The sequence below is a fragment of the Microcebus murinus genome, chromosome 1 (assembly GCF_040939455.1).
Source record: "Microcebus murinus isolate Inina chromosome 1, M.murinus_Inina_mat1.0, whole genome shotgun sequence".
Classification (NCBI taxonomy): Eukaryota; Metazoa; Chordata; class Mammalia; order Primates; family Cheirogaleidae; genus Microcebus; species Microcebus murinus.
In genome coordinates, this window is record NC_134104.1 from 71,373,898 (window position 1) to 71,399,359 (window position 25,462).

General features: G+C 39.4%; 1 protein-coding gene across 1 annotated transcript in view; it reads left to right on the top strand.

The window, feature by feature from the left end:
- The window catches only part of ATP13A5 (ATPase 13A5), a 107,526-nt gene that overhangs the window by 64,625 nt on the left and 17,439 nt on the right, over positions 1–25,462 (top strand). Inside the window, exons 18-25 of the mRNA XM_012780243.2 lie at positions 3,549–3,673; positions 5,027–5,187; positions 7,303–7,428; positions 8,599–8,678; positions 11,683–11,725; positions 13,599–13,708; positions 17,160–17,256; positions 18,930–19,002. Of these exons, the coding sequence (XP_012635697.2) occupies positions 3,549–3,673; positions 5,027–5,187; positions 7,303–7,428; positions 8,599–8,678; positions 11,683–11,725; positions 13,599–13,708; positions 17,160–17,256; positions 18,930–19,002 (815 nt within the window). The remainder of the gene's footprint in view (positions 1–3,548; positions 3,674–5,026; positions 5,188–7,302; positions 7,429–8,598; positions 8,679–11,682; positions 11,726–13,598; positions 13,709–17,159; positions 17,257–18,929; positions 19,003–25,462) is intronic.

The window sequence follows — 25,462 nt, forward strand, 5'->3', positions numbered from 1 at the left end:
AGGCCACAGTGCCTGAAGCAGAAAATGAGAAAAAAAAGTCATAAGTAAAATAGAAACGAAAAACATTTGTCTATTTTTGCTTTCATTGCCTATGCTTTTGGTGTCTTATCCAACAAATCATTGCCAAGATCAATGTCAAGAAGATCTTCAACTATGTTTTCCTCTAAGAGTTTCATTTTTTCAGGTCTTATGTTTAAACCTTTAATTTACTTTGATTTGATTTTTTCTGTATGAGGCATAAGAGTTAAATTTCTTTTTTTTTTGGCATGTGGATATTAAACTAAAAAGCTTTATCACTTATCTTCAGTGAGAATGGTCTTTATTAAAAAGTCTCAAAACAATAAATGCTGGCGTGGATGTGGAGAGATAGGAACATTCCTACATTGCTGGTGCGACTGCAAACTAGTTCAACCTCTGCGGAAAGCAATATGGAGATACCTTAAAGCAATACAAGTAGATCTACAATTTGATCCAGCAATCCTATTACTGGGTATCTACTCAAAAGAACTAAAGACACTCTATAAAAAAGACACCTGCACTCGAATGTTTATGGCAGCACAATTCACAATTGCAAAGATGTGGAAACAACCCAAGTGCCCATCAATATGTGAGTGGTATATGGTTTAATAAAATGTGGTATATGTATACCATGAAGTACTATTCAGCTATAAGAAACAATGGTGATATAGCACCTCTTGTATTTTCCTGGATAGAGCTGGAACCCATACTACTAAGTGAAGTATCCCAAGAATGGAAAAATAAGCACCACATGTACTCACCAGCAAATTGGTATTAACTGATCAACACCTAAGTGCACATATAGGAATAATATTTATCAGGCGTTGGGCAGATGGGAGTGAGGAGGAGGGGATGTGTTATACATACATAATGAGTGCAATGCATATCATCTAGGGGATGGACACGCCTGAAGCTCTGACTCCGGGGGGAGGGGGGAAAGGGGAAAAGGCAACACTCATAACTTCAACATTTGTACCCCCATAATATGCTGGAAAAAAAAAAAAACAGCTTCTGCACAGCAAATAAAACAATCAACGGAGTAAATCAGCAACTTATAAAATGGGAGAAAATATTTTCAAACCATATATTTGACAAGGAATTAATATCTGAAATATATAAGGAACACAACAGCAAATAAGTAAATAAATAGCCCAACAATAAATGAGCGAAGGACCTGAACAGACATTTCTCCAAACAATACATGCAAATAAATGAACAACAGGTATATGACAAGGTGCTCAACTTCACTAATCATCAGGGAAATGCAAATAAAAACCATAATGAGATCACCTCACACCTATTAGGTTAGTTATTCTAAAAAACACAAAAGAATATGAATGTGAATGAGGATATATAGAAACTGGAACCCTTGTACACTGATGGTAGGAATGTAAAATGATACAACTACTATGGAAAGTAGTGTGGAGTTGCTTCTAAAAATTAAAAGTGGAATGACCATATGATCTAGTAATCCCACAATCCCACTTTGGGGTATTTACCCAAAATAATTGAAATTGGGATCTCAAAGAGCTTTCTTTGAGAAAACTGCACTCTCCTGTTCATGCAGTACTATTCACAATAGCCAAGATATGGAAACAACCTGAATGTTCCTCAATGGATGAATGGATAAAGAAAATGTGGTATATGCATAGAGTGGAATATTATTCAACCTTTAAAAAGAAGGAAATTCTGTCTTATGAGACAATACAGATAAAACTTGAGGGCATTAAGCTAAGTGGAAATAATCCAGTCACAGAAGAACAAATACTGTATGATTCCACTTATATGAAGTATCTAAAACAGTCAAATTCATAGAAGTAGAGAATAGAATGATGATTACCAAGAGCTAAGGAGAGGAGGAAATAGGAAGTTGTTGTTTAATGGATACAAACTTTCAGTTATGCAATATAAATAAGGTCTAGAGAAGTGTTCCTACCACCAATGCCATCCCCTCACATACAAAACAAAACAAGAAAACAGGAGCAGGAAGAAACTTTTGGAGCTGTTGGATATATTTATTTCCTTGATTATGGCGATGGTTTCAGAGGTTTATGTATATTGTTCAAGTACATCAAATTATATACATTAATATATACAGTTCACAGTTATATACATTAATATATACAATTACACTTCAATAAAGCTGTTAAAAATAAAATAAAATGCTTTATGAAACTAACAAGAAAATTAGAATAAATTGGTGAGAAGATTTTCAGATCTTCCTTTTGGTTTTAGTTAATGAGAAAATATCAATCCAATTTATAATAGAAAGTAATGAAGTTAAATGATGTGAAGAGCCTTTAATGAATTCCATATTAAGATAAATTTTATTTTGTAATATTTTTTGAAATCACTAAGGCAGGATTCATATCTGATTATCTGTATATTTATCAAGTGCCTAATACAAGAGCTAAAACAAAGTAGTTATTTAGTAAATGAACTTTTGAACAAATGATGGAGCCATTTGTACTGTATTCTGGAGAGCAGTTACTCCATTGTGTTGCGATCCAAGTTTCAATTACATTTCTCATCAGGAACTCCAACTGTGATCTTTCTTTTAAACAAGGCTTACTGACCACATGTTTACTTCGTCTCCCTCCCCGATCCCACTAACATGTTATTAAAGAAACAATATCAAAGGAAACTTTGGAAGTGATAGGTGCAGATCAGAGAGTTTGACACAGTTCTGTTAGACGTAAACTTGGTGGAGGAATGGTAGCTGAATCAGGAGGACAGAGGAAGCCATAACCTACTCCGTAGCTAGAGAGAGAAGTGGCAATAGGTAAGCCGTTTTCTCTGTAGAGCCCCAGAGAGGCTGAGACTCAGATAAGTCAGGTATTATATGGAAGGTGGAAGTGAGACTCAAGGCTGAACACAGAAGGATTAACCGACAGTATGCAGAGAAGTTGGATCCTTAGGTCTGTCCTCCCCCTTTCTTTCCCTGCATTCTTAATCCCACTCTGCACAGAAAAATGAACAATGAAAGATCAAGAAACAGCCTTTGGCCTACAAATTTACTTTTCAAAAGCCACCCAAGATTTAGTCCATTTAGGAGGAGAGGTCCTATCTAACTAATGTAACCCAGTGAGACCCTAAGCCTCCAACTTCAAATTCTGAGAACTCTTCAGAGCCTTGGCTGACTGACACCATAAATATCAAATAAATTGGAGTTATTATTGCAAAGTCAAAAAAGAGAGAGAAAGCTCTTGGAAATTAAAAAAAATATATGATTAACATAATATTTAAAAACTAACAAAAGAGTTGGAAGATAAACATATTTTTTTAAAAAAAAACGGAGTTGATAACTGGAAAAAGCAGCTAAAAGATTTAGAAGTGGTTGCCTCTGGGGAGAAGGGTGAGGTGATGGGGAGACATAGACTATTGGTTTTCATCATAAGCTCTCAGGTTCTTTTTGATGTTTTAAACATGCGACTGTATTATACTAAAACTCAGACTTCTAAGAAGAAGAAATCCAACTGTTGAGACTACATAGATAGGATTTAATATTGATTTTTCTCCTGACTCCAAAGAGAGGAAGTGGAGTCAGATCTCACATTTCTGGGACTACTCATAATGGAGAATCGCCTGAAAAAGGAAACCAAACCAGTCTTGAAGGAACTGAGTGAGGCCCGCATCAGGACTGTGATGATTACAGGTACGTGTTTGTTTCTAAAGGCCTGAAAAGCTCATTGTAGCCCAGGCATCAGAGAAAGACACGTGAGTGAGTGAATTCACATGACTGAGGCAGAAAGAAAAATGTTCTGCTGTCGAGTTTCTTACCCTGTAGTCTATTTACTTGAGAATAGGTGTAGTTCCCCCAGCAGGACCAGGAGATTTGGAGGCAGGGACTGATACAGAAAATGGCGGGTGCCGGAATGCGGCCCCTTGCCGCCTCCCAGTCGCTCTGCATCTCAGCGGGCCAGTGCTGCGTGTGACCAGTTGGAGGGCACGCTGTTGGGGCCGGGCCTCCCGTGGCACAGAGCTGCGGGGGACCCAGCATGCCGCCAGGACCCTTCTTGCCAGATGCCGCCAGGCCCGCGTGCTGAGGCCTGTTTCCAGCCACGCTGCTTGCATGATCCTGATTGGGTAATTTTTGAATCCCAGTGTGTTTGATTGGATGTTAAAGCTTGTTGTTGATTGGATGTTAAAGCTTATTGCTGATTGGATGTTAAAGCTTGTAGTTGATTGCATGCTTCTTGAGCCCTACCAAGGGTATAAAAGCAGGGGCAGAAGGGCAGAAGGGGAGAAGATCGGAAGACTCGAAGAGAGCTGTAACACCAGGTGTGCTGAGCCTGCTGTAGAAGAATAAAGGCTGCTCTCCGACTCGTGTTCTTTCCCCGTCAAACGAATAAGAGCTATAACAAGAGCCGTAACACTAGCTGTACACATTGCCACAACAGGACCATATTTCATTCTCTTTGTCTAAGGCCTACTTCTCTCACCCAGGATCTGTGCAGTGCTCACAGTGAATGTTTCAACACAAGAATGGCTATACTCTCATCAGGCAACCCAATGGGACCTCTGTGCAGAGGATGTGAGGCTCTGGTTGACAGTCCTCCAGGCAGTAGGGGCAAGCTGGTGTATGACCATCAAACCCAAGCATGGCCTGGCCCTAAGTGTTCTCTCCTCTGCTTAACTGGAATCCAGATCCCAAGAATGGTTTTATGCTATCAGATTGGGATCATACTGTGTTTACCACTAAGAGCTGTCTGTCTCCTGAGCATTAGTCACAAGTGCTTAAACATTTGTTTATTCATTCACAAATGTTTTGGAAATACAAAATGGACAGGACATGATGCTAAATATCATGGGAGGGAGACGGAACCATAGTTCTTGCCCACTATTGGCAGCCAGTCTTGGGTGGAGGGGAAAATAAATCACTATAAAATAAGGCAGAAAGCAATAAATGCTCCCAAAGAGTGTCAGCAAAGCAGAGGAGCGAGAGTTCAATTCTGGCTGCTGAAAAGAGGTTTGTACATAAAGCAAGTAAAGTTTCTTTGTCTTCTAGGTGACAACCTTCAAACGGCCATTACTGTTGCAAAGAATTCCGAAATGATTCCTCAAGGCAGCCAAGTGATCATTGTGGAAGCCAATGAACCAGAAGAGTTTGCTCCTGCCTCTGTGACCTGGCGGCTGGTAGAGAACCAAGAGACTGGACCTGGGAGGAATGTGAGCAAATGTTACAAGGCCCCTCCATGGGCCTGGGCTCATGGAATGCAGCCCTGGCACCGCACAGCCTTCTCTTGGCTCTCGAAGTCATCAGACTAATAATTCCTCACATCTGTCCAGAGTTTTGTAGTTCAAAAAGCATTTCCACTATGCTTTGCTTCTCAGCCCTAGTTGCATATTAAAATCACTTGGGAGAGTTTTAAGCTTCCCGCTGCAGGCTGTACCAATTAAATCAGAACCCCTGGGGTGGGAGCAGGCACCAGCCACTTTTCCCAGTGATTCCAATGTGCATTCATAGCTGAGAACTACTGATTTATATCCATATTTTCCATTTGATCTTTACAATAATCCTATGCAGTTGGGCAAACTATTAATTTTGGAAATGTGAAAACTGAGGCTCAGAGAAGCTAGCTTGCCCACTACAAAAGTTGGTAAGTTGTGAGCAGGAAGCCAGAGTCAGGTCTGTTCAATTCCATACAAATCCATGGGCATTTAGATTGTACTATGCCTATGACATGTAGTTAGCAGGTGTTGGGCTTCCCTAGACAGCAAGCTTCCTGTGCACTTGTGACAGAATAGCTCTTTCATATATGTTGAGAATGGGCTATAGCCTCATACTCCATTACTAAAGGTAGCACCTATCCTTTTGTGTGAATTCAAAGAGATGGCCCTCCAGGTGATGAATTACAAAAATGCTTTTCTCTTCCAGGCTGACCAGCTTTTCAGGTTGTAAAGTATTGAGTGAGTCTTTGTGCAGTCAGAAGTCTTTGTGAAGTACACAAATGGTATCAGTTTACAAAGTGGCCCTGCTCCTGCCCTGGGAAGAAGTGGGTTTACTTGGCTCAAACTCCAATTGCAGGGGCTATCTGTGAAAGATGACAGTTCTCTCTATGCTTTCAGCTTATTTCCTTGTGAACCCACTCGCTTTTGCTTCGATGCATGCTACCTGAATTTCACTGCATGAAGGACTCAGGTCCTTTGCTCATTTTAACAAGCAGTCCATTCACACTACTCACTCGTGAGTCTAATACCTTTACTGAAGGTTTGTTTACCACTGGGACAGCCTGCATCACCGTCTCAGGCCTTCCTCCTCCTCTCTGGCTCCCCTCACCATGCTTTTCTCCCCACCTTCCTAGGATAAGCAAAAGGAATTCTTGCCCTTGTCTCATGTATGATACTTTAAAACATGTCTTTTGTTGGGTGTTTTTGTAATTGGGAGTGGATGGGGGGGCGTGTTATCTTGCCTCCCAATTCAGCATAGCAAAATTTTTTCTTCCAAATACAACACTTTCCCTGAGATGAATTCCTCTAATAAATACACTTTTCTCACCTCCTATACTATTGAATTCAGGGTTCTCCACAAATGTAAGGTTCTCTGAGAAATGTATGAAAAACCATTATTAGCTACTGACATAATGAATGCACGGCATTCATTGTATACCAAGCCGGAAGGATACCTTGACAGGTGAAATATAGGAGGGAAAGGGTTTTGGAAAAGGAGGAGTGCTGGTGCAATGGAATGTAGGGTGTGGAAAAGGTTCTGGGCACCTGAGAGAAAGGATTACCTGTTGAAGTAGAGTCACAACAGAGGTCAGAGGTCAGGTGTTAAAAGGAGTTAGACTCTGAAGAAAGAGTCTGACTACAGTGGAGAAATTGGGGCATGATTCTTGAATAAATTATGGTTAAGAAATCTTAGAAAATATAAAGTTGCATGAGGAGAAGGAAGTAGAGGGAAGAATGCTCCTGTTCCTTCTTGTACTCACTGATTGGGACCTTGGAACAGGTAAATTGCTTCAGTAGACTGACATCACACATATTGTCTCCCAGGACAGGATCCAGAGTACCATGTTGTCAAAGTACCATATGTTTATATAACTGGGGGAGGGGGACACATTTTGAGTGTTTTCTTCCTGTGAGTTAAAGTTCCATGAGCAAATTACACATTAGGTTTTTGTTGATCCTTACACTGCTATGCAACATGAATACACGTCCTTCCATAAAACAGAAGAAAGCAGAGACGTCCCTTAAGAGCCAATGTAGAAATATATTTCCAAAAGAAGTCACAAAAAAGAAAAGAAAAGAGCCAATGTAGAAATAATGCCTTTTTGATTTTAGGAGACCTACATTAACATTGGAAACAGCTCAGTACCTGATGGGAGAAGAGGGAGCTGTTACCATTTTGCAATGAGCGGGAAATCATACCAAGTCATATTTCAGCATTTCAACAGTTTGCTTCCAAAAGTGAGTACTGGACAAATGAAGCGTTTTATTTTGCTCCTCAAATTAGTGAGGCAAACAGGGGTAAGAGAGTAATGAAAGTGATGATCACTAAGGTTGTCTCAGAGTTAGAGAGTAAACACCTCAAAGGGGTGCTGCTCCTGCAGAAGTATCCCAGCCCTTCCCACACCTGCCCAGTCCTGTGCACACACACAGCCTTCCTTTCAGAGCTTGAGTTCTGATACAGTCTCTCGCCCCTGTGGCCATTGCAATCTCAGCCTCCCTCCTTCATTCCCCCCAGCCCCACACCCCGAAGAACCTCCAGATAGTTCCAGACATGCTGCCTGTTTCTTGAATCAGCCTCTCTCTGAAAGCTACCAACTCATGTCGGGCTAAGGTCTAGTCCCCTTCCTGTCTGGATTCTTAAATTACAGCAAGAGGAAATACAGGCCCCATCGTTTATTTTCAAAATCATTTGTTATCTTGTCCTCTGTGTGTCCTATTTTAAAAATAGTGCTGTGCAGGGCCGTGTTGTCAATGTGGAGGAGATTAATGGAGCACAAGCTGAGGGCAGCAAACGTCTGTTAGCAGTGTCTTAAACATTCTGTCATTTTACCAGTTAAGGACCATAGAATCTCGACCCCAAAGGCTTCTAGAAAGCTCTTAGTCCAGTTTCTTATTGTAGAGATGGGAAAGCTGAGACTCAGAGAGGTTAAAGCATGTCTAAGGTTTGCACAGCGAGTCAGGGCACAGCTGAGAATAGTCTTTTGTTTTTCATCTCCCAGTCTATTGCTCTTGCCTCTGCCTGTGCTGCAATTATAGAGACTGTTTAATAGAAAGAACTATTATTTCCTTAAGCATTCTCATTCCATATGCTCTGCTGCTTCTTAGTTACTGTATTACTATTAATTAGAGGTCACCCCCATCTTGGAAAAATGGTCTGGACAAAAGTAATAGTTATAATGGAGGACTCAATGTGAAAGTTCAATATTAAAGCATTGAATCTCCTTATTTCTGTTCCTGATATTTGGTCTAATGACATACCACCCCATTCTATATTAACTCAGTATTCAGGAATGATTTTTCAACGATTATTAAAATAAATGATCAGAGGCTGATTCACAAAACAGTCAGCTTTTATTTTAAAAGCTTTCCTCTTCCTAATTTTATTGCAATGGTTGTTTTTCTCTTTAGATTCTGGTGAACGGAACCATTTTTGCAAGAATGTCTCCTGGGCAGAAATCAAGCCTTGTTGAAGAATTTCAGAAATTAAAGTAGGTGTTATTGCATGAAATAGAGGACCATATTTGTTACCTATTAGTGCATAATAAAGTACCCAACACCTTAGTGGCTCAGAATGACCCTATTTACTATTTACCTTTCTGTGAGTCAGAAATCCAGCTGTGGCTTAGCTGAGTTTTCTGGCGCAAGGTCTCTCACAAAGACTGTAATCAGGTGTCGGCCAGGACCGTAGTCATCTCAGTACTTGAATGGGGAAAGGATCTGCCACCAGCCACACTCATGTGTTGTTGGATGGATTCAGTACCTTGTGAGCTGTTGGACTAGGAGCCTCAGTTTTTCTGGGCTGGTGGACAGTAGCCACCCTCAGTGCCTTGTGACATGGGCCATTTCATAGGGAAGCTCACATTGTGACAGTGACTTACATATGAATGAGCAAGCAAGAAGAACCAGAGAGAGAGAGAGAGAGAAAGAAAGAGAGAGAGAGAGAGAGAGAGAGAGAGAGAGAGAGAGAGAGATGGATTTCACTGTTTTTATATCCTAATCTCAAAACTGATACCCCATCACTTTTGCTGTTTTCTCTTTATTAGGACCTAGGTCCTACCCACACCCAAGAGAGTGGATAACACAAGGGCATGAATACCAGGAGGTGGGGATCACTGGGGGCCATTAAGAGACTGCCTACCCCAAAAGCATTTGTTCTGTGACATATAAAGCATGTATTTGAGGAAGATCCCCTGCTTGGATATAGAAAAAATAAATAGTGGGATGGGTTCTATATCTTAGAATCAGAAAGATGGGGAAATGTGTGAGTTATCACCTGGAATTATTACAGGTCGATCCATTAGAATAGGAGTCCCCAACCTATGGTGAGTTGTATAATTATTTCATTATATATTACAATATAATAATAATAGAGGCCGGGCATGGTGGCTCACGCCTGTAATCCTAGCTCTCTGGTAGGCCGAGGCGGGCGGATTGCTCGAGGTCAGGAGTTCGAAACCAGCCTGAGCAAGAGCGAGACCCCGTCTCTACTATAAATAGAAAGAAATTAATTGGCCAACTAATATATACAAAAAATTAGCCGGGCATGGTGGCGAATGCCTGTAGTCCCAGCTACTTGGGAGGCTGAGGCAAGAGGATTGCTTGAGCAAGGAGTTTGAGGTTGCTGTGAGCTAGGCTGATGCCACGGCACTCACTCTAGCCTGGGCAACAAAGTGAGACTCTGTCTCAAAAAAAAAAAAAAAATAATAATAATAATAGAAATAAAATGCACAATAAATTTAATTTGCTTAAGTCATCCCCAAACCATCCCCCCACTTCTATGTCCATGGAAAAATTGTCTTCCATGAAAATGGTACCTGGTCAAAAAGGTTGGGGACCACTGCATTAGAAGACATGTCGGTAATTTCTGATCCTCTTAGCAAGAGGTAGAATGGCATTTTCATCACATCTGACCCTGGCAAGGATTAGATATAGAGGCCAAAGTAAAGTGAAAGTCCTTTCCTACCTTCTTCAAAAATACAGATGACCAAGTCACACTGGAGTGAAATGGTTCTTCTTGAGACCAGATCTACCTACTTTTGCTGGGAATGTTATAGTTTTGAGCCACAGATTCTAGAAAGTGGAAAGAAACATACAGTAGAGAAACTTTAGATTATTGCTGATGGGTAATAGGTGAACTCAGGAGATTTCCTTTTATTTTATTTTGTTTTTGTTATCCAAGCATTCATAGGGAAGTTTCAAAATCTACCTATTAATTCGCATAATGCCTGAGGCTGGATAAGTAGCCACTGTCGAAAATGACTATTTCATCCACATCATCATTATATGACATTGGCTGAAGAAACTAATTTTACCTTTTTCAAATGCCTGAGAATTTTTGCCAACTAAAATGTCTCATATTGATAAACTATATTTCCCTAAGGAAAAATCAATTGAGGAAGAAACATGCTATCTCAGAATGAACTGTCTTCTCTCAATTTCCCAATCTTTCTCTTCATGCTTTAGTCATCAACAATGTGAGTAAGGTCCAAATTCCATTTCTGAATTCAGGAAACACTTGAAAATTTAATATTCCCGGTGTGATTTAGAGACTAGATATGTGCCTTAAGCCTGAAGAATGGAAGCCATTTGCTAAACATTGTGGGTAGTCATTACATGTACATGTGAGGGTTTACAAGATGATGTTCTCATCTACACTAGTCCAATATTAATTTGAACTACATAACTTGTTTATATTTGACCATTTATACCTATAAAAGTGGTCATTTCTTATGTATCAACAAATAAGAAAATTCTAAGACAATTTAATTTTTGACCCCTTATTGATTTTATAATTTTATCTATTTTTAGAAAAATACAGCTGAATTTTAAATAGCATTATCATTAGTCAATACCTATTGTGTATAGTTTACTTATAATTAATAGAAGACAGTGTCTTGCATCTGAAATTCCTTTTCTTGGCAGCAGCTTTAATTTTTACTCTCCTATTTATATTGTGTTTACATACTAAACTAATGTAGATGGGAAGCCTGTTTTCTCACTTTCACTCTGAGATGCATCAAGAATATGAGTATATTTCTCTAGTTATATCTGTTAAACTATTTCCCAAATGTTTCTCACCCCAGTATCTGAAATCTAAACTCTCAGTGGCAGTTAGCAACAAAAACCCAGCTGGATTAGGTTATGATCGCTGCATTAGGTTGTGTGGGAAGTGTTATAATCATGACTGCATACTTGTGAGCTTGGCCTTGGTGCATATAATCAAACAGGATTTCTTTTGAAGTGTGTGATCTCTGTCTTTGCCAACATCTTTGGCAGAATCACTACCATTTTGATGTGACTGATTAAAACAATTTAAATAATGCAAATGCCTTTTTCTTTGGGAATATGTCTCTTTAAGACATTTTACTTCAGCCTGATTCCACCTGTGTTCAGGGGACACACACACACACACACATTGCATGTGAGTCAGTTATGATGGAAATTACTCAAGTAAGGTGTTAAGCTATTATTTTTTCATTCCTTCCCCTGCAGTTACTATGTGGGCATGTGTGGAGATGGAGCTAATGACTGTGGGGTGAGTAGAAATGACTTCTGCTAATGCAGGCAGCTCACTAACATCCCTCTTGTGGACCCTGCAGTCCCCTGGGTCTATCTCTTTATCCTTCCACTTGATCATTTTGCTGTTTATATCCACCTTGACCTGAGTGTGGGTTGGAAGTGGAGAGGCATAGAGTGAGATGAGTCACTTCAGATATTTTCTGGCAATTCGTTGAACAACAAAGACAAGGAAAGGCTACTTAGGCTTCCACAGTTCACACTCAAAAGGAACTTTACAGGAATAGCTGGTTTAAATTTTTCATGTTATCAATAAGGAAATGAAGTCTCAGGGAAGTGAATTTTTGTTTTTTGGTTTATTTTTGCCTAAGGTCACACAGCTGGTACAGTCGTAGTCAAGAAAGAGTTTGAAACTAATGATTAAAGTTTTGAATTATGTGTAAATTATATTTGTTCCTGCCAGACTTTCTCTTTCTGGTTAGTTTTTAAAAGCTGGCTATACCCAAAACTCTTATCCTCAGTAAAATCCTAGACCCAACTATTTGGTTATTTTATACCATAGCAAAAAATGTATAAAATGAGTCTCAGCAAATTATTTCTCATACACAATAGAAGGGTAGTGCATGTTTTATATTTTGAGTTTTAAAGATATGATGGAAACACAATAGTCTACCTTGAGGATTACGTACATAAGGAAATAATTTGATAGCAAATTTATGGGACAAGAATTAAGGAAGATTGCTTCGTATTTCCAACACTTAATAGATATTTAAGATCTGAGTATTTGTTTTACTTTCCTCAAATATTTTTTTCCAAATTTCTGTGAAAATGTATATTAATGATTAAAGATTCCTTAAGAATTATTCTGCCTTTTGCTTCATGAGAAAAAGCTAGTTGTTAGCCTATTCTTTCAAATCTAGAATGAGGACCCATTTCCATTAATTTTGTGGAATTTAGAACAAAGCAAAGAAATCAAATGCTACAAATGATATAGTCTCTAAAGAGTTTTTTGTCTGATAGGGGAGAGAATCACACATAAAACTAACCCTAACATAAAGTAGATGGTCATAAGTTATATAATAGAGATAAAAAATATTAAAGGAGAAGAGAGGATATAGAAAGAAATGTCCTGATATTTATCGAACATGAATCTGGTATGTACCAGCTATGGTGCCAGTTACTTTCTATTATAATAGTTCTACATAACTATGGATGTAAAAAATCTCTTTTTATGTCCACACAATTCTTGTAGGATTAGAGGCATGCTGGCCTGCCTGTTGACCAGAGTCCTTTGAGTATGCTCTGGAGAGATTTTAGTCTCGAGGGTTAAGGAATTAGCCTTTATTTCTGTGAGGCAACACATATGCTGGAAGGAGTCTGTGCTGTCTCCGGTGAAGATGCTGTTTGCTCCATGCTGCATCTCAGCAGTTAGTTGGATGGCTGGATCAGGCAGACTAGGGGAAGGCGGGGATTAGATCTCTTTCCCATCATTCATGAGGATGGCCTGCTAAGTGTAAGAAGTGAGAGGGTGAAGGTCCCCAATCAATGGCTATTCAAATTCTGTCATCTTTTTAACAACCTTTTGGAACGAGTTCTTCCATTTCCTTATCACATCTACACCTCCCACAGGCAGTGCACATACATGCACATACACACATACACATACATCCCACCCTGCTACCTCTGGATTACCGTTAGTTGGTGCCTCTTTAGTTGGTGACTTTGTGGATCAGGGGAGGGAGGGTATTCTAGGTGCATGAACAGCATAAACAGAAACCTAGGACTGGAAGGGTACAGTGCTATAACTATAATATGATGCATAGTCTTTTGGTGTTTGAAGAGTTAAAGCCTGCCTAAGGAGTCATAAGTGTAACATGAATTTATCGTTCCAGGCTTTGAAAATGGCTCACGTCGGTATCTCACTGTCAGAGCAGGAAGCATCTGTGGCATCCCCTTTCACCTCAAAAATAGCCAACATCGAGTGTGTGCCTCATCTCATCAGGTAAGCTGCTTTTCCGCCTTCCACCCCCATGACCTACCTGCTCATATCTGGTTCTGGAGACAGATACGATTCAACTATAACTTAAGGTAATGAATGCCATGACAGAGGTATGTGTGAAGTGCTATTGGAGCACCAAGTAAGGGGGCCATTAGTGCTGCTTAGGAATGCTGATAAAAGCTGCAGAAAGGTGATTTTGCTGAGCCTTAAAGGATAGGTGAGTGTATTTTGTGGACAGTTGAAAACTTGACTTGATATTTAAACATCAATTCCATTTCTTACTCCTTCTCTCCTTTATTTGGATGTTTCCTGGAACATTTCTCTTTGGAGTTTGGGATGAGTGAGGAAGCAGAAAGGGAACACTCCATTAGATAGCCTCCCCAAGTACTCTTGTATGTCTCCAAAATGAAAATTAGTGAATACCCAAAATGTTTACACAGAAGATACTACAATGGATTGGCAATGGTCAAGGAAAGGAAAAGGATTAAGAGCTGTTTATTTTCACAGGATACATCCCTCACCTCCACTCCACTCTCATTTATGATTTTTATTTCTACTTATATTTTAAATGTAGTTAAAAATGAAACATTCACTTTTATATTTTATTCATAAATCTCATCCCCCTCTTGTTTCCTATAGCATTTGGGGGTAACTTCTAAGCATCTTCATGGCCAATGGTCTGAAAGGCATCACTAAATTTTGAGGTTTATACATAAAAGACAACCATGAAGTTCTCCAGCATGTCCCTTGGTACATCAGAATGAAAAAGTTACTGGCAGGAATCACCAAGCTGAAGCTGCCAGGCTGGAGTTCAATGTCCATGGCTGGGTGTATACCTGCAAGATAGCTTCACACAGCTCCCTGACCGACGGGCTCATTGTCTGGTTCTGGGTGTCTGCACCTATGTCCTTCAGCAGCCTCAGACATCATTACTTCCCCTGCCTCCAAAGAAGCTCCTCTTCCTAACTCCTATGGTCCCTGCTTCTGAGGACAATTTGGTCCTTAAAGTCAGCCACTGAGGTTCAGAACCTCAGAGTCCTTTTAATTTTTCCTCTTCTTCACTCATAACCAAACAGGCATCATGTTTTACTGATTTATCTTGACAGAGTCTTTCCAAGCCCTTTGCTTACTATCTCTATTGCCTTAACCTTGGATGGGGTCATGGTTACTACACAGTGATAGTGCTCTGGACTCTCCTCTTATTTCTTGCTTTTCATCATCAGTACAACTCACGGAGTTCCTTATAACTGTTGTGCTTGGAAACGTGGTGAATAAAGAATAGACAGAGCCTTGCCCTGGAGGACTTATATTCCAGGAAAGGAGATATATAAATATATGTCTCCCACATCACAGAGAATCATATGCCTGATGATTGAAAGGTGCTCAGTAAATTTGCTTTAAATAAATTAACATCCAAACAATACACTAAATGTTCTGGTGGAATGTGAGAACTCGAGCCAGAAGGGAAGGTTTCAGCAGGAAAGTTGCAACTTGAGGAATGGATAGGACTTAAGTAAACAGAAAGGAGGTGGGAGGGAATTTCAGGTGGAGAAAGTAGGAGAACCACATTTAAAAACTGGGTACAATTGAAGAACACAGGGGCCAGTTAGCTCAATTGAGCTGGAAGACTTATAGATGGACATTGTGGCAATAATGTTGGAGAGCTGAGTGTGGACACCTTGCAGGGAGTTTGACCTCCTAGATAGTTGCACAGATTACCTACTTGATCTATTCAAAATGCAGTGGCATTTGAACTTCAGATGCTCTTCCTAATGCATGTGGCACAATGAGTTTATGAATGCAGTATACTGTTTTAGAATACAAGTCATGATGTCAAATTTCTCTAGTGGCAGATGGCTTAGTAAGACTTCAAGGTAGAAACTCTTTGCTTTTATATTTCATAGATTCATAAAAATTAGATATAGTTCGGCTCTGTTAGGCTCATTTTCCCTTGCTATCCTTGATGCATACTTATTCCAAAGAGAGCACTCCAGAGAGGCTATGAAGTACAGTTTCAGATGCATAGGTCCAGATCAGCAGGTTTTCATTTTCATCTTTTGAACTATGATTTACTTATTGTTTTAGTTCAAGTCCTTTAGGGCAAGGACTGTGTCTTACTCATTTCTGTATCAAGCACTGGGCCTAGCACTAAGCTGGGTACATTAGAGCATTCAATGAATGTTTGTGGAATGCATAAATAAATGTGTGAACTACTTAAAATTCATAATCATTAGGAATAGCAGTAATATTGGAGGCCCATGCAAACACCCTTTATCCTTTATTTAGAGTGGTTTTCTTTGCACTTTTGTTTGAATCTAGATGTTTTAATTTTCCTGGAAATATATAAGACTACAGAAAAAGGATGAAATCACAATGTTTATATCAGATGTCTGGAAATGATCCAAGTTTCCCGTGCTTGCCCCTTCTCAGCTTGTCCTCTCTGTTCCATCCTCTGTGTTAAAAACAAATGACAGCACCTCACGGCTTGGTGGCAAACATCTGCCCAAAGCACCCTGGCCCATCTCCCACCCTAAACCTCTCATCTTGCCTGAGACAAAGTGGTTAGTAGTTTAGCTTTTAGGTTTTCCTTTTCATGTCCTTGTTCTGTTGACAAGGTCTTTGAGTAGAGCAGATGTCCATGCCACTGGGGTCACTTTGCATGTGGATTTGCTTCATCCCTGATGAGGAGGCTGCAGGAGGACGGGTCTGCTGAGTTCTCACGCCCCCTTTGAGCACTGCTATCTCACACTGTCTTCTTTTTAACCTATCATAATCCACCGTCCAACAAAACCTCCACTGAAGGATTAACAACTAAAATGGAATTTTTTGAAAGGGGGAATAGCTACAGTTTTTACTGCAGTCTTGATGTCTTGGTCTCCACACCAGCTCAGATTGCTACCCCATGTTCTTCCCGGAATATTGAAGCCAACAAAACTCACTTTATCTCAAATATTAGAGTCCCATCCACACTTCCTAAAATGTGAGAACACCCATCCTTTGGCTTTATGTCTCTAAGGGCCTCTAAAGCACATGCACTATGATTCCCAGGAAGCTTGTGTTGTTAAGATGTGATGGGTCACAATCAAGTCCCCATGCTTGACATTTTGTACCTTATCGTAATGTATTGTGTTTATGATACACATGGTAATCTCACTTCACTGAAAGCTTGTTGGAAACAAGAACTGTGACTAATTCATTTTATCTCCTCCATGACTCTTAGCACAATGCTGGGACTTGATGAGCCTTAATAAAAGTGAGTCAATGAATCAATGAGTGAGGTAATGATTGAATGGGAGAATGAATGCATGAGTGATTAAGCAAATAAGAGGGTGGATTAATGATTAAGTGAATGTATATCAACAGACTTTTAAAATTCTAACTCCTTTTGAAATATAAAAGCCACTGGGAGATGTGTATCATACGTAACCAGTTATTTTTATTTCTTTTTAAACAGAGAAGGCCGAGCTGCTCTGGTTTCATCCTTTGGAGTATTTAAATACTTGACCATGTATGGCATAATCCAATTTATCAGTATCTTGCTGCTCTATTGGGTATGAAACAAAATCATTTTGTCCCAGTTCTAATTGCATTTACATCTCTGGTTTATTCTTCAGGGTGTGGCTCCTGCACAGAATTTAATGTTTCATAAATAAATGACATTTCTCAAAATAGGTGCCTGCAAACTCGGGAACCTATTATAACTGTGCACGAAATGTGGAGCTAGAAATAAGTAGATGTGGATCAGTTTTCTAGGGTGTTGTTTTCTCTGGATAACCTGAGACTCTTGACCTCTCCAAGCCCTTGTTTCTTTATTTAGAGTATGAAGATAGCTTTAGAGCAGCCTAAATATAATCCAGCAAGAAATGGATCAGTCTCCAACTGTGGAATATTTTTGGCAAAAGACTGAGAAGAGATAAAAAGGAACAAAAGTTTTTAAATTTAATTTTGAAGGGCTAGAATGCTAAAATCCTCCCATAATGGAACAGTTAGACATATCATTAGTAAAGAATCAGCAATCCCTTAAAACTAAAAAAAAAGACTCTTAAAATTAAATGGTAATAATAACCATTTAAAAATAATTAGCTGTATAGAAGAACTCTGTACAGGTTGTAAGTAATCTTCATTAGTCCAATCACTGCTTGCTGTATAGTAAAATGATCCAAAAGGCCCAAGGAACACTTCGGGAAGGGAATTATTTTATTGCTTTCCTGGGAGATTTGAGGTGAATGAGATGACCACAGCACTGCAGCATCCAGTAGGCTATTGCTTGCAAAGACCACACAGAGAGCTCAAGGGCAGCCAGATGGGGAGAGACAAGAGCTGAAATGGGAATCAGAAAACCTGGATTCAAGTTCTGCCAACATCCAGAAGCTAAATTAGGTTTTGTCCTTGGCCAAAATCTGGCCTCTGGGAAGTCGGGCTAGCTGATTTTCAAAGGTCTCCATAGTTTTGTGAAAGCTATTCCTAGAATGAAAACTACAGCTGCTATTGGAAGTTTCTCCCTGCTCCATCTCATCCTGAATATATATAATTTTTACCACACTCAGATGAAAACAAGGAAAAAGAAATGAGAAAGAAAGGTAAAGAAGACAGAGAGAGAATTAGAGGTTGAGAAGATCACTGAGAAACCGATTGCAGCCTTTCAAAAATGTGAAAGTAGAACTTCCAAAGTCTCCATGGATGGAGTTAGGAACCATAGTCCTAATGGGCTTACTTAGAGTAGGGGTCCTTGTTCAGTTTGTGAAAGTGAATGGACTCTAAGAGAACTATGTTGCAAACTCAGTCCATGAGTAACGAAAAAGAGTAATACCTGTGGAATGAGTTGAGACCTTGACTTTAAATGTTAGGTTTGAAATTTCCAAGGGAACTTTTAAACTTCAACACCTTATGTTGAGAATTCAACTGCCCAGGCTGAGACTACAACTGCCAGAATGAATGTGCAGGGTGGTTCCCAACTGACTGTTGTTGCTAATATGAAATTAAGCTAAACACTGGCAAAATAGTGATCTAGTCTCATTCTATCCAAAGAGATGCTAATGATTTTACGTTATTTCCTTCCAGAAAAGGGAAGAAAAATAACAGTTGCCTCCTAACTACTTATAAAAGAGTATTGGGAATGATGAAAAAAAGCAAAACAAAAACAAACCAAAAAAAAAAACAAAAAACAAAGCTATAATACAATGGCAGAAGTAATACTTACATTTACTTTTTCTTTCTTTTTCAGCAACTACAACTATTTGGGAATTACCAGTATCTCATGCAAGATATAGCCATTACTTTGATGGTCTGTTTAACAAGTAAGCTCTTTAGCAAAGTAAACTGTATTATTATTTTTTTTTATGTTTTTTTTTTATTTTGGCATATTATGGGGGTACAGATTTTAAGGTTTCAATAAATGCCCATTTCCCCCTCTCCCCCCAAAAGTCTGAGTCTCCATCATGACCATCCCCCAGATGGTGCACATCTCACTCATTATGTATGTATATACCCGCACCCCTCCCCCCTCCCACCTGCCCAATACCTTATTACTGTAGTACCTATGTGTCCACTTAGGTGCTACTCAGTTAATACCAGTTTTCTGGAGAATATATCTGGTGCTTGTTTTTCCATTCTTGGGATACTTCACTTAGTAGTATGGGTTCCAGCTCTAACCAGGAAAATATAAGATGTGCTATATCACCATTGTTTCTTAGAGCTGAATAGTACTCCATGGTATACATATACCAACTGTATTATTTTTATTTATCTATGAAATTCTAGAAATACTCACACAAGAAAGAACTTTGTAGAAAGAGACAGCCTAATTACTAAAACTGCATTTTCTATGAATTTTTTGAAAGTGGTGATGGGGGTAAATTAGGAATTGAAATCCTCAGACTTGGCATTAAACTATCCTTATAATAAGTAAGCGTTAGCCTCAAAAAATTGTCAACATAGTCTGAGTTCTCTATAGCTTTGTGTCTTGTACATAGAAAAATGAACAAGAAATCTAGAAAGGGAATTTTTTAAAACCCAAAGGTCACTTTCCATTATTCCGCTATGCCTCACATTGACATGAAACCAGATTTTTGCTAGGTCTTTGATGTGTGAGAACAAATGCTAGCATTTTATTTTAGTGGAATTCTCTCAAAAGTAAGGTGTGGCTCACAGCAGCTATTGCTCATTTCCTTCCTTTGAGATGACACTGATGCAGTATTTCCTATCAAGGAACTCAGGGCTTGATGCCAACTCTTAATAAGTGAGAAAGGAGCCTTCACCAGAGAGCAAAGAAAAAGAATGGCATTGTCGTCTCTTTTTCCTTGCTCAACAATGGGAGTGTTATGAAAACTAACACATAAAACATCAGGCAATGCAGAATATTAATAACTCTGAGAATTTCATGCAGCATCTTAAAACATGAAACAGATACTGAAGTTGTATATTATATCAACCAAATCACAAAATGTATCAGTATCAGAGATGTAAGTACTGTAATTTTAATTTTGATTCTTAGGGTTGAAATGTCTATTAGTAGCCCATTAAAATATTTTTCTCTATGTTATTAATATTCACATGACTGGATAATTTTGAATCAATGAAATTGCTTCTATAATGTTACATCTTAAGCAATTTGCATGACTTACTTGTGAATGATGCTAAAAAGAAAAAGGCCCACCAGGAGGTTCTAAGAACTGAGCTAGTAGCATGGAGGTGAAGGTGGTGGCCATTCTCCACCACTCCCTACCTCTGTGACCTTTGGCAGAATGTCCTCATAGGGTTGTCAGGATCAGATAAAATGATGCTTATAAAGTGTACATCACAGTCCAGGGCACACTAAGAACTCATTACAAGATGAATGATCTTATACTGCACATCTTCTCTTTTTCTTCTTTTGAGAAGACTAACTTGGTGGAAATTTGAAGAGAATTGGAAAATGTGTACAGGTACATCAGTGTCATTTGAAATCCACAATAATGGATGGAAGTTCCAGGTTTGCCTCAGAATTGCTATATGACCTTGAGCAAGTTATTTTGGGACTTTGTACACTGGATTCCATGATATTAGTAATGGTTATGGATTTGACTCCCGTAGTAGTGAAGCTATTTTAATGCCCACAGCAATAGCCTGTTGAACCTAATGCCAGTTGGTGGAAACTCAGCCTCGCATCTCAGAGTGGCCTCTGCGGGGGTTTTGGGATGACTCAGGGCAGGACCACTATTACCACTAGGAGAAAAAAGCCTCAGAAGGGTAATAAACCAGAAGCATAATGTTCTATCGAAATGTCAGCACTTTATCCAATTATTATTCAACAAACTGTAGCTGGTTCAGTAAATGAGCTAAACTCAGGGGAGATTGGTGAAGGGAAAAATAGAGGCAGGAAACAGCTATTTTTGTTTGTTTTTTACCCTGTGCTTTCAAACACCCTATTGTTTTCCCTTTTGTGCAATCTCAGTCCTCCCACAGGCAGATCATTTTCTTGTCAATTCCAAGTATTAAAGTGATCTCATCTTTAGATGTGAAAAGTCCCTGTATTCTAAATTAACATTTAATATTTTCATCTGTTTCAAAACTTTTCTTCCCCTAGATCAAGCCTGGCCTATGGCTTGGAGCACACAGTGGGTGAGAGTGCATGCGTGGGGGTATTATGGTTCCCTCCCATCAAATACCCTCTAGCAAGGCAGGCATCTACATTCAAGCAATGTGCACAAGGCTCAGCAATGAGTTCTTGAGAGCTTCCTGTGGATTGATCTGGACAGGAGGACACCCTGACATGGTGATGCTCTCTCCTGTTGACCCCACAGAATTCCTTTCTGTGGATGATTCCTCGTGGTAATACCACAAAGCCTTCTACTGGTGGGCCCTCCAGCTCCAGCAGGCTGCCCCATGGGGCAGATTCCTTCCAGGATAACTCAAGCCTGGCTAATTTCCATAGCTTCTACTTGACCTATCAGAGAGCAGATGAGAAGTTTGCCCCCTCTTCCCTCTGCTATTACAAGAGAGGAGGAGTGAAGAAGGCCAATGTCCCCTCTCAGCACCACCTCTAGTCTCTCTCAGCATGGTGCTTATGACTTCCTTTCATTGGGTTGTAGTGATGCTGAGAAGAAGAACACAGTTTATGCTGCTCTTAACAATTCCCTTTAAAGAATTTCTTGATAATCTCTGTAGTTTTATCTTATACAGACTGTACAAAGGTAATGGGGGAGGGTCATGCTTAGAGTTGAATAACCAATATGGCTCTTTCTTGCTAGGTACTGTAGAGATATGACTATCATCTCTCTTTACCATAAATTGACACTTACCATCATTGTCCTCAAATATGAGGATCAGCAAAATTCTCCAGACTACAGGGAAAGCCCCATGCAACATCCTCTTACATAAGTGTTCATCTTTTACTGTGTGTTAGCCACATATGTGCCTGGGGCATGAAAAGGCTGATTGCTCAAGTTCAAAGTTTAGTAGGGGGATTCACATACATGAACGATTGAGATGCAAGTTGCAAGTAGTGAGTGGCAGAAAACGGCAGATGCTTTGGGAGTTCAGAGAAAGAAGAGATTGTGTCTGATAATCTTGGGTTAAGTAGGAGACAGCAATGGAGAAAAGAGAAAGATGCTAGGAATGGCTGCATGAAAGGGGTAGCATTTGCATCAAAACAGGAGGGATGGATAGATTTCAAATGTCTTTTGCTAAAAGAAAGGTATTTCAAGTAGAAGGAAGCAGCATGAGCAAGAAAAAGCTGATAAGTATGGTGCATGAGTTTTTAATTTGACCACACTGTAAGGTGTGTGAAAAGAAACAGTAGGAGATAAAACTTGAAAAGGTGAGTTGGGCCAGATCACAGAGAATCTTGCCTGCCAGTCTGGGAGCTGTGGACATTCATCTGCAGCACTTAGGAGTCATTGACAGTTGGACAATCAATGTAAAATTACAGATGTCCCCAACTTATGATGTCTTGACTTATGTTTGACTTTGCAATGGTACAAAAGTGATACATATTCAGAAGAAAGCAATATGATACTCTCTCAGGATGTTGGGCAGTGGCAGTGAAGTTCAGCTCCCAGTCAGCCATGTGATCCCGAGAGTAAACAACAGGTACTCTACAGTGTACTATGTTGCCAGATGATTTTGGCCAACTGTAGCTAATGTACATATCTGAGCATGTTTAAGGTAGGCTAAGCTAAGCTAGAATGGTCAGTATGTTAGGTATACAGTGTTAAATGCAGTTTTGTCCCACTATATTTTCAGCTTACAATGAGTTTATCAGAAAGTAACCCCACTGTAAGTCAAGGAGAATCTATACTCTTGTCAAGACTTCATACATTTCCAAATTCCAGGCAAAGTTTTTCAGTATTAATTCTGAATTAGTAATAGGAAGAGATAATGCCATCACATATTTAATTTATTTACCTATCTATACATACCCTGCCTTGTTCCCACGAGGTTTTAAGGTAACATATGAAGGCAGCTAATAAGACAATATAATGCACTAAAGATAAAATAAAAAAGAAAAATAATATGAAGTCAGGAATGAATTCAACTAGGAAAGTGAATGTCTTGAAGTCCAATTCAACTCCAACCTGTATAGCAGTCATCGTGAAGGAAATTTGTTCTAGCCACATTTCTGTCCTTTTCAACAAGATCCACTCAAATTATATTAGATCAAGAAGATAGAGGAGGGGGGTGTTTAAAAATATAATTCTAAAAAAAATTCCAAGAAATGGAAACTGAAAAATACTGGTCCGAGGAGGCCTAAAACACTCGAGGGTCAAATATAGAGTTCATTCTATTTCCAAGTGGCGATCTGGTCTTCTTCTTCTTCTTCTTCTTCTTCTTCTTCTTCTTCTTCTCCTTCTCCTTCTCCTTCTCCTTCTCCTTCTCCTTCTCCTTCTCCTTCTCCTTCTCCTTCTCCTTCTCCTTCTCCTTCTCCTTCTCCTTCTCCTTCTCCTTCTCCTTCTCCTTCTCCTTCTCCTTCTCCTTCTCCTCCTCCTCCTCCTCCTCCTCCTCCTCCTCCTTCTCCTCCTCCTCCTCCTCCTCCTCCTTCTCCTTCTCCTTCTTCTTCTTCTCTTTCATTCTTACTGTTTTCACCTGACTTCTTCTCATTCACTTTGAAAATGACCCCAAAAGGTAATACCAGGACTGAGTCTCCTTAACCTATCCGCTTGTCTTCCCACGGTTAGTGAGCCCAGCCTTGCAAATCTTCTGTAGAGAAATGTATTGACCTAACTTGGGTTAGATACCCACCCTGAGGCCAGTCATTTCTGTGGATTAATGTGGGCACAAGTAATTGAACTCCATTTAGCCAACTGCTCCAGCATCTGGGAGAGGGCATATCAAGAGAAGGAGATGTAGAAGGGATTCATTGATGATAAAAATACATCTCATACATCCCATCAGTGTTTCAATGACTCCTAACCTTTTCTGGGTCTTGGTCCCTTGAAGAATCTGATGAAATATATAGATCTTTTCACCTTAAAAATCTCATGAGGCACGCTCAAAATTTTGTATGTAGTTTATATGAGCTCATGAGCCTTCCAAGATTTGACTTACATGATTTGCAATGTTCGTGATATAAAGCAAACAAGCTACTTAGGAGAAACGCAGTTACATGGTATACAGATGATGTCAAATAATTAAAAACTATACTTTGAGAATAGAATTTGAAACTGTGAAGTTTTTCCGTGCAGTGGGCCCTGTGCTCGGTTTAGCAAGATCCAGAAAGTAGAATGAGACAGGGTTTCTTCTCTCAGGAAGCTCACAGTCTGCTGAGTACATATGTAAACAACTAGATTTAATGCAAGACACCCTACACTATAGCAACAATATGAATAATGTGCAGTGGGAACTCAGAAGGGGGAATGATTAATTTTAAATAAAATATAACACTTCAGAAATTTGCATTCCAATGCATGCAATCTAATAGCATATATCATCATCATTTTAAGGAAACCTGAACAATTCAGAAAAGTTTTTCTGGCTGCTGATAAACAGTAATACTTTCCCAGCTTGTATTTCAGAACTCTTCATTTTATTCTTTTAATTTAAGAGAGCCATCATACTTTAATATGCTTAAGAGCAGAGAACATGGGCTTTACAATCAGACAGACTTGAGTTTACATCGCCACTCTGTCACTCATTAACTGTGAGTCTTTAAGCAAGGGACTCTACTCCGAATCTCAGTTTCTTTACCTGTAAAATTTACCTGTTTTGCTTTTTAAGGAAATAAAAATAATGTTTATAAAACACGTAGAAAAGCTTCAGAAATGTAACAGGTGTCATGAAATGGTAATCATTATTTTTTTTTATAGCCAGGAATACAGATTCCCCGTCAGAAGTATTAACATTCTCTAATATGGAAAAAGTTAAAATGTTCTGTGTAAGGACCCTGTATCAATCAGCTATTCCTACAATAATGCTACGTAACAACCCAGACCCAAAACTCAGTGGCTTAAACCACCAAGCAGTCATTCTCCCCATTCATGGATCTGTAGGTTGTCTGTCATTCGGCTGACCTAGGTGGGTTCAGCTGAGCCGATCTGATTTATGATATAGATCAGCTGATCTTGGTTCAGGCTTTGGGTTTGATTCAGGTCTGCTCTACATTTTTTATTCTGGGGCCAGGCCAAATGGACAGACAAGGTATATGCTCACTGAGGGTGACAGAGAGCAGAGCCAGAGAGCAAAGCCAACCATGCAGTCATGCTTAAAGTCTCTGTTAACATCTTTTCGGACAGAGAAAGTCATGTGGTGAAGCCCAAAATTCAGAAGTGGTACACTCTACCT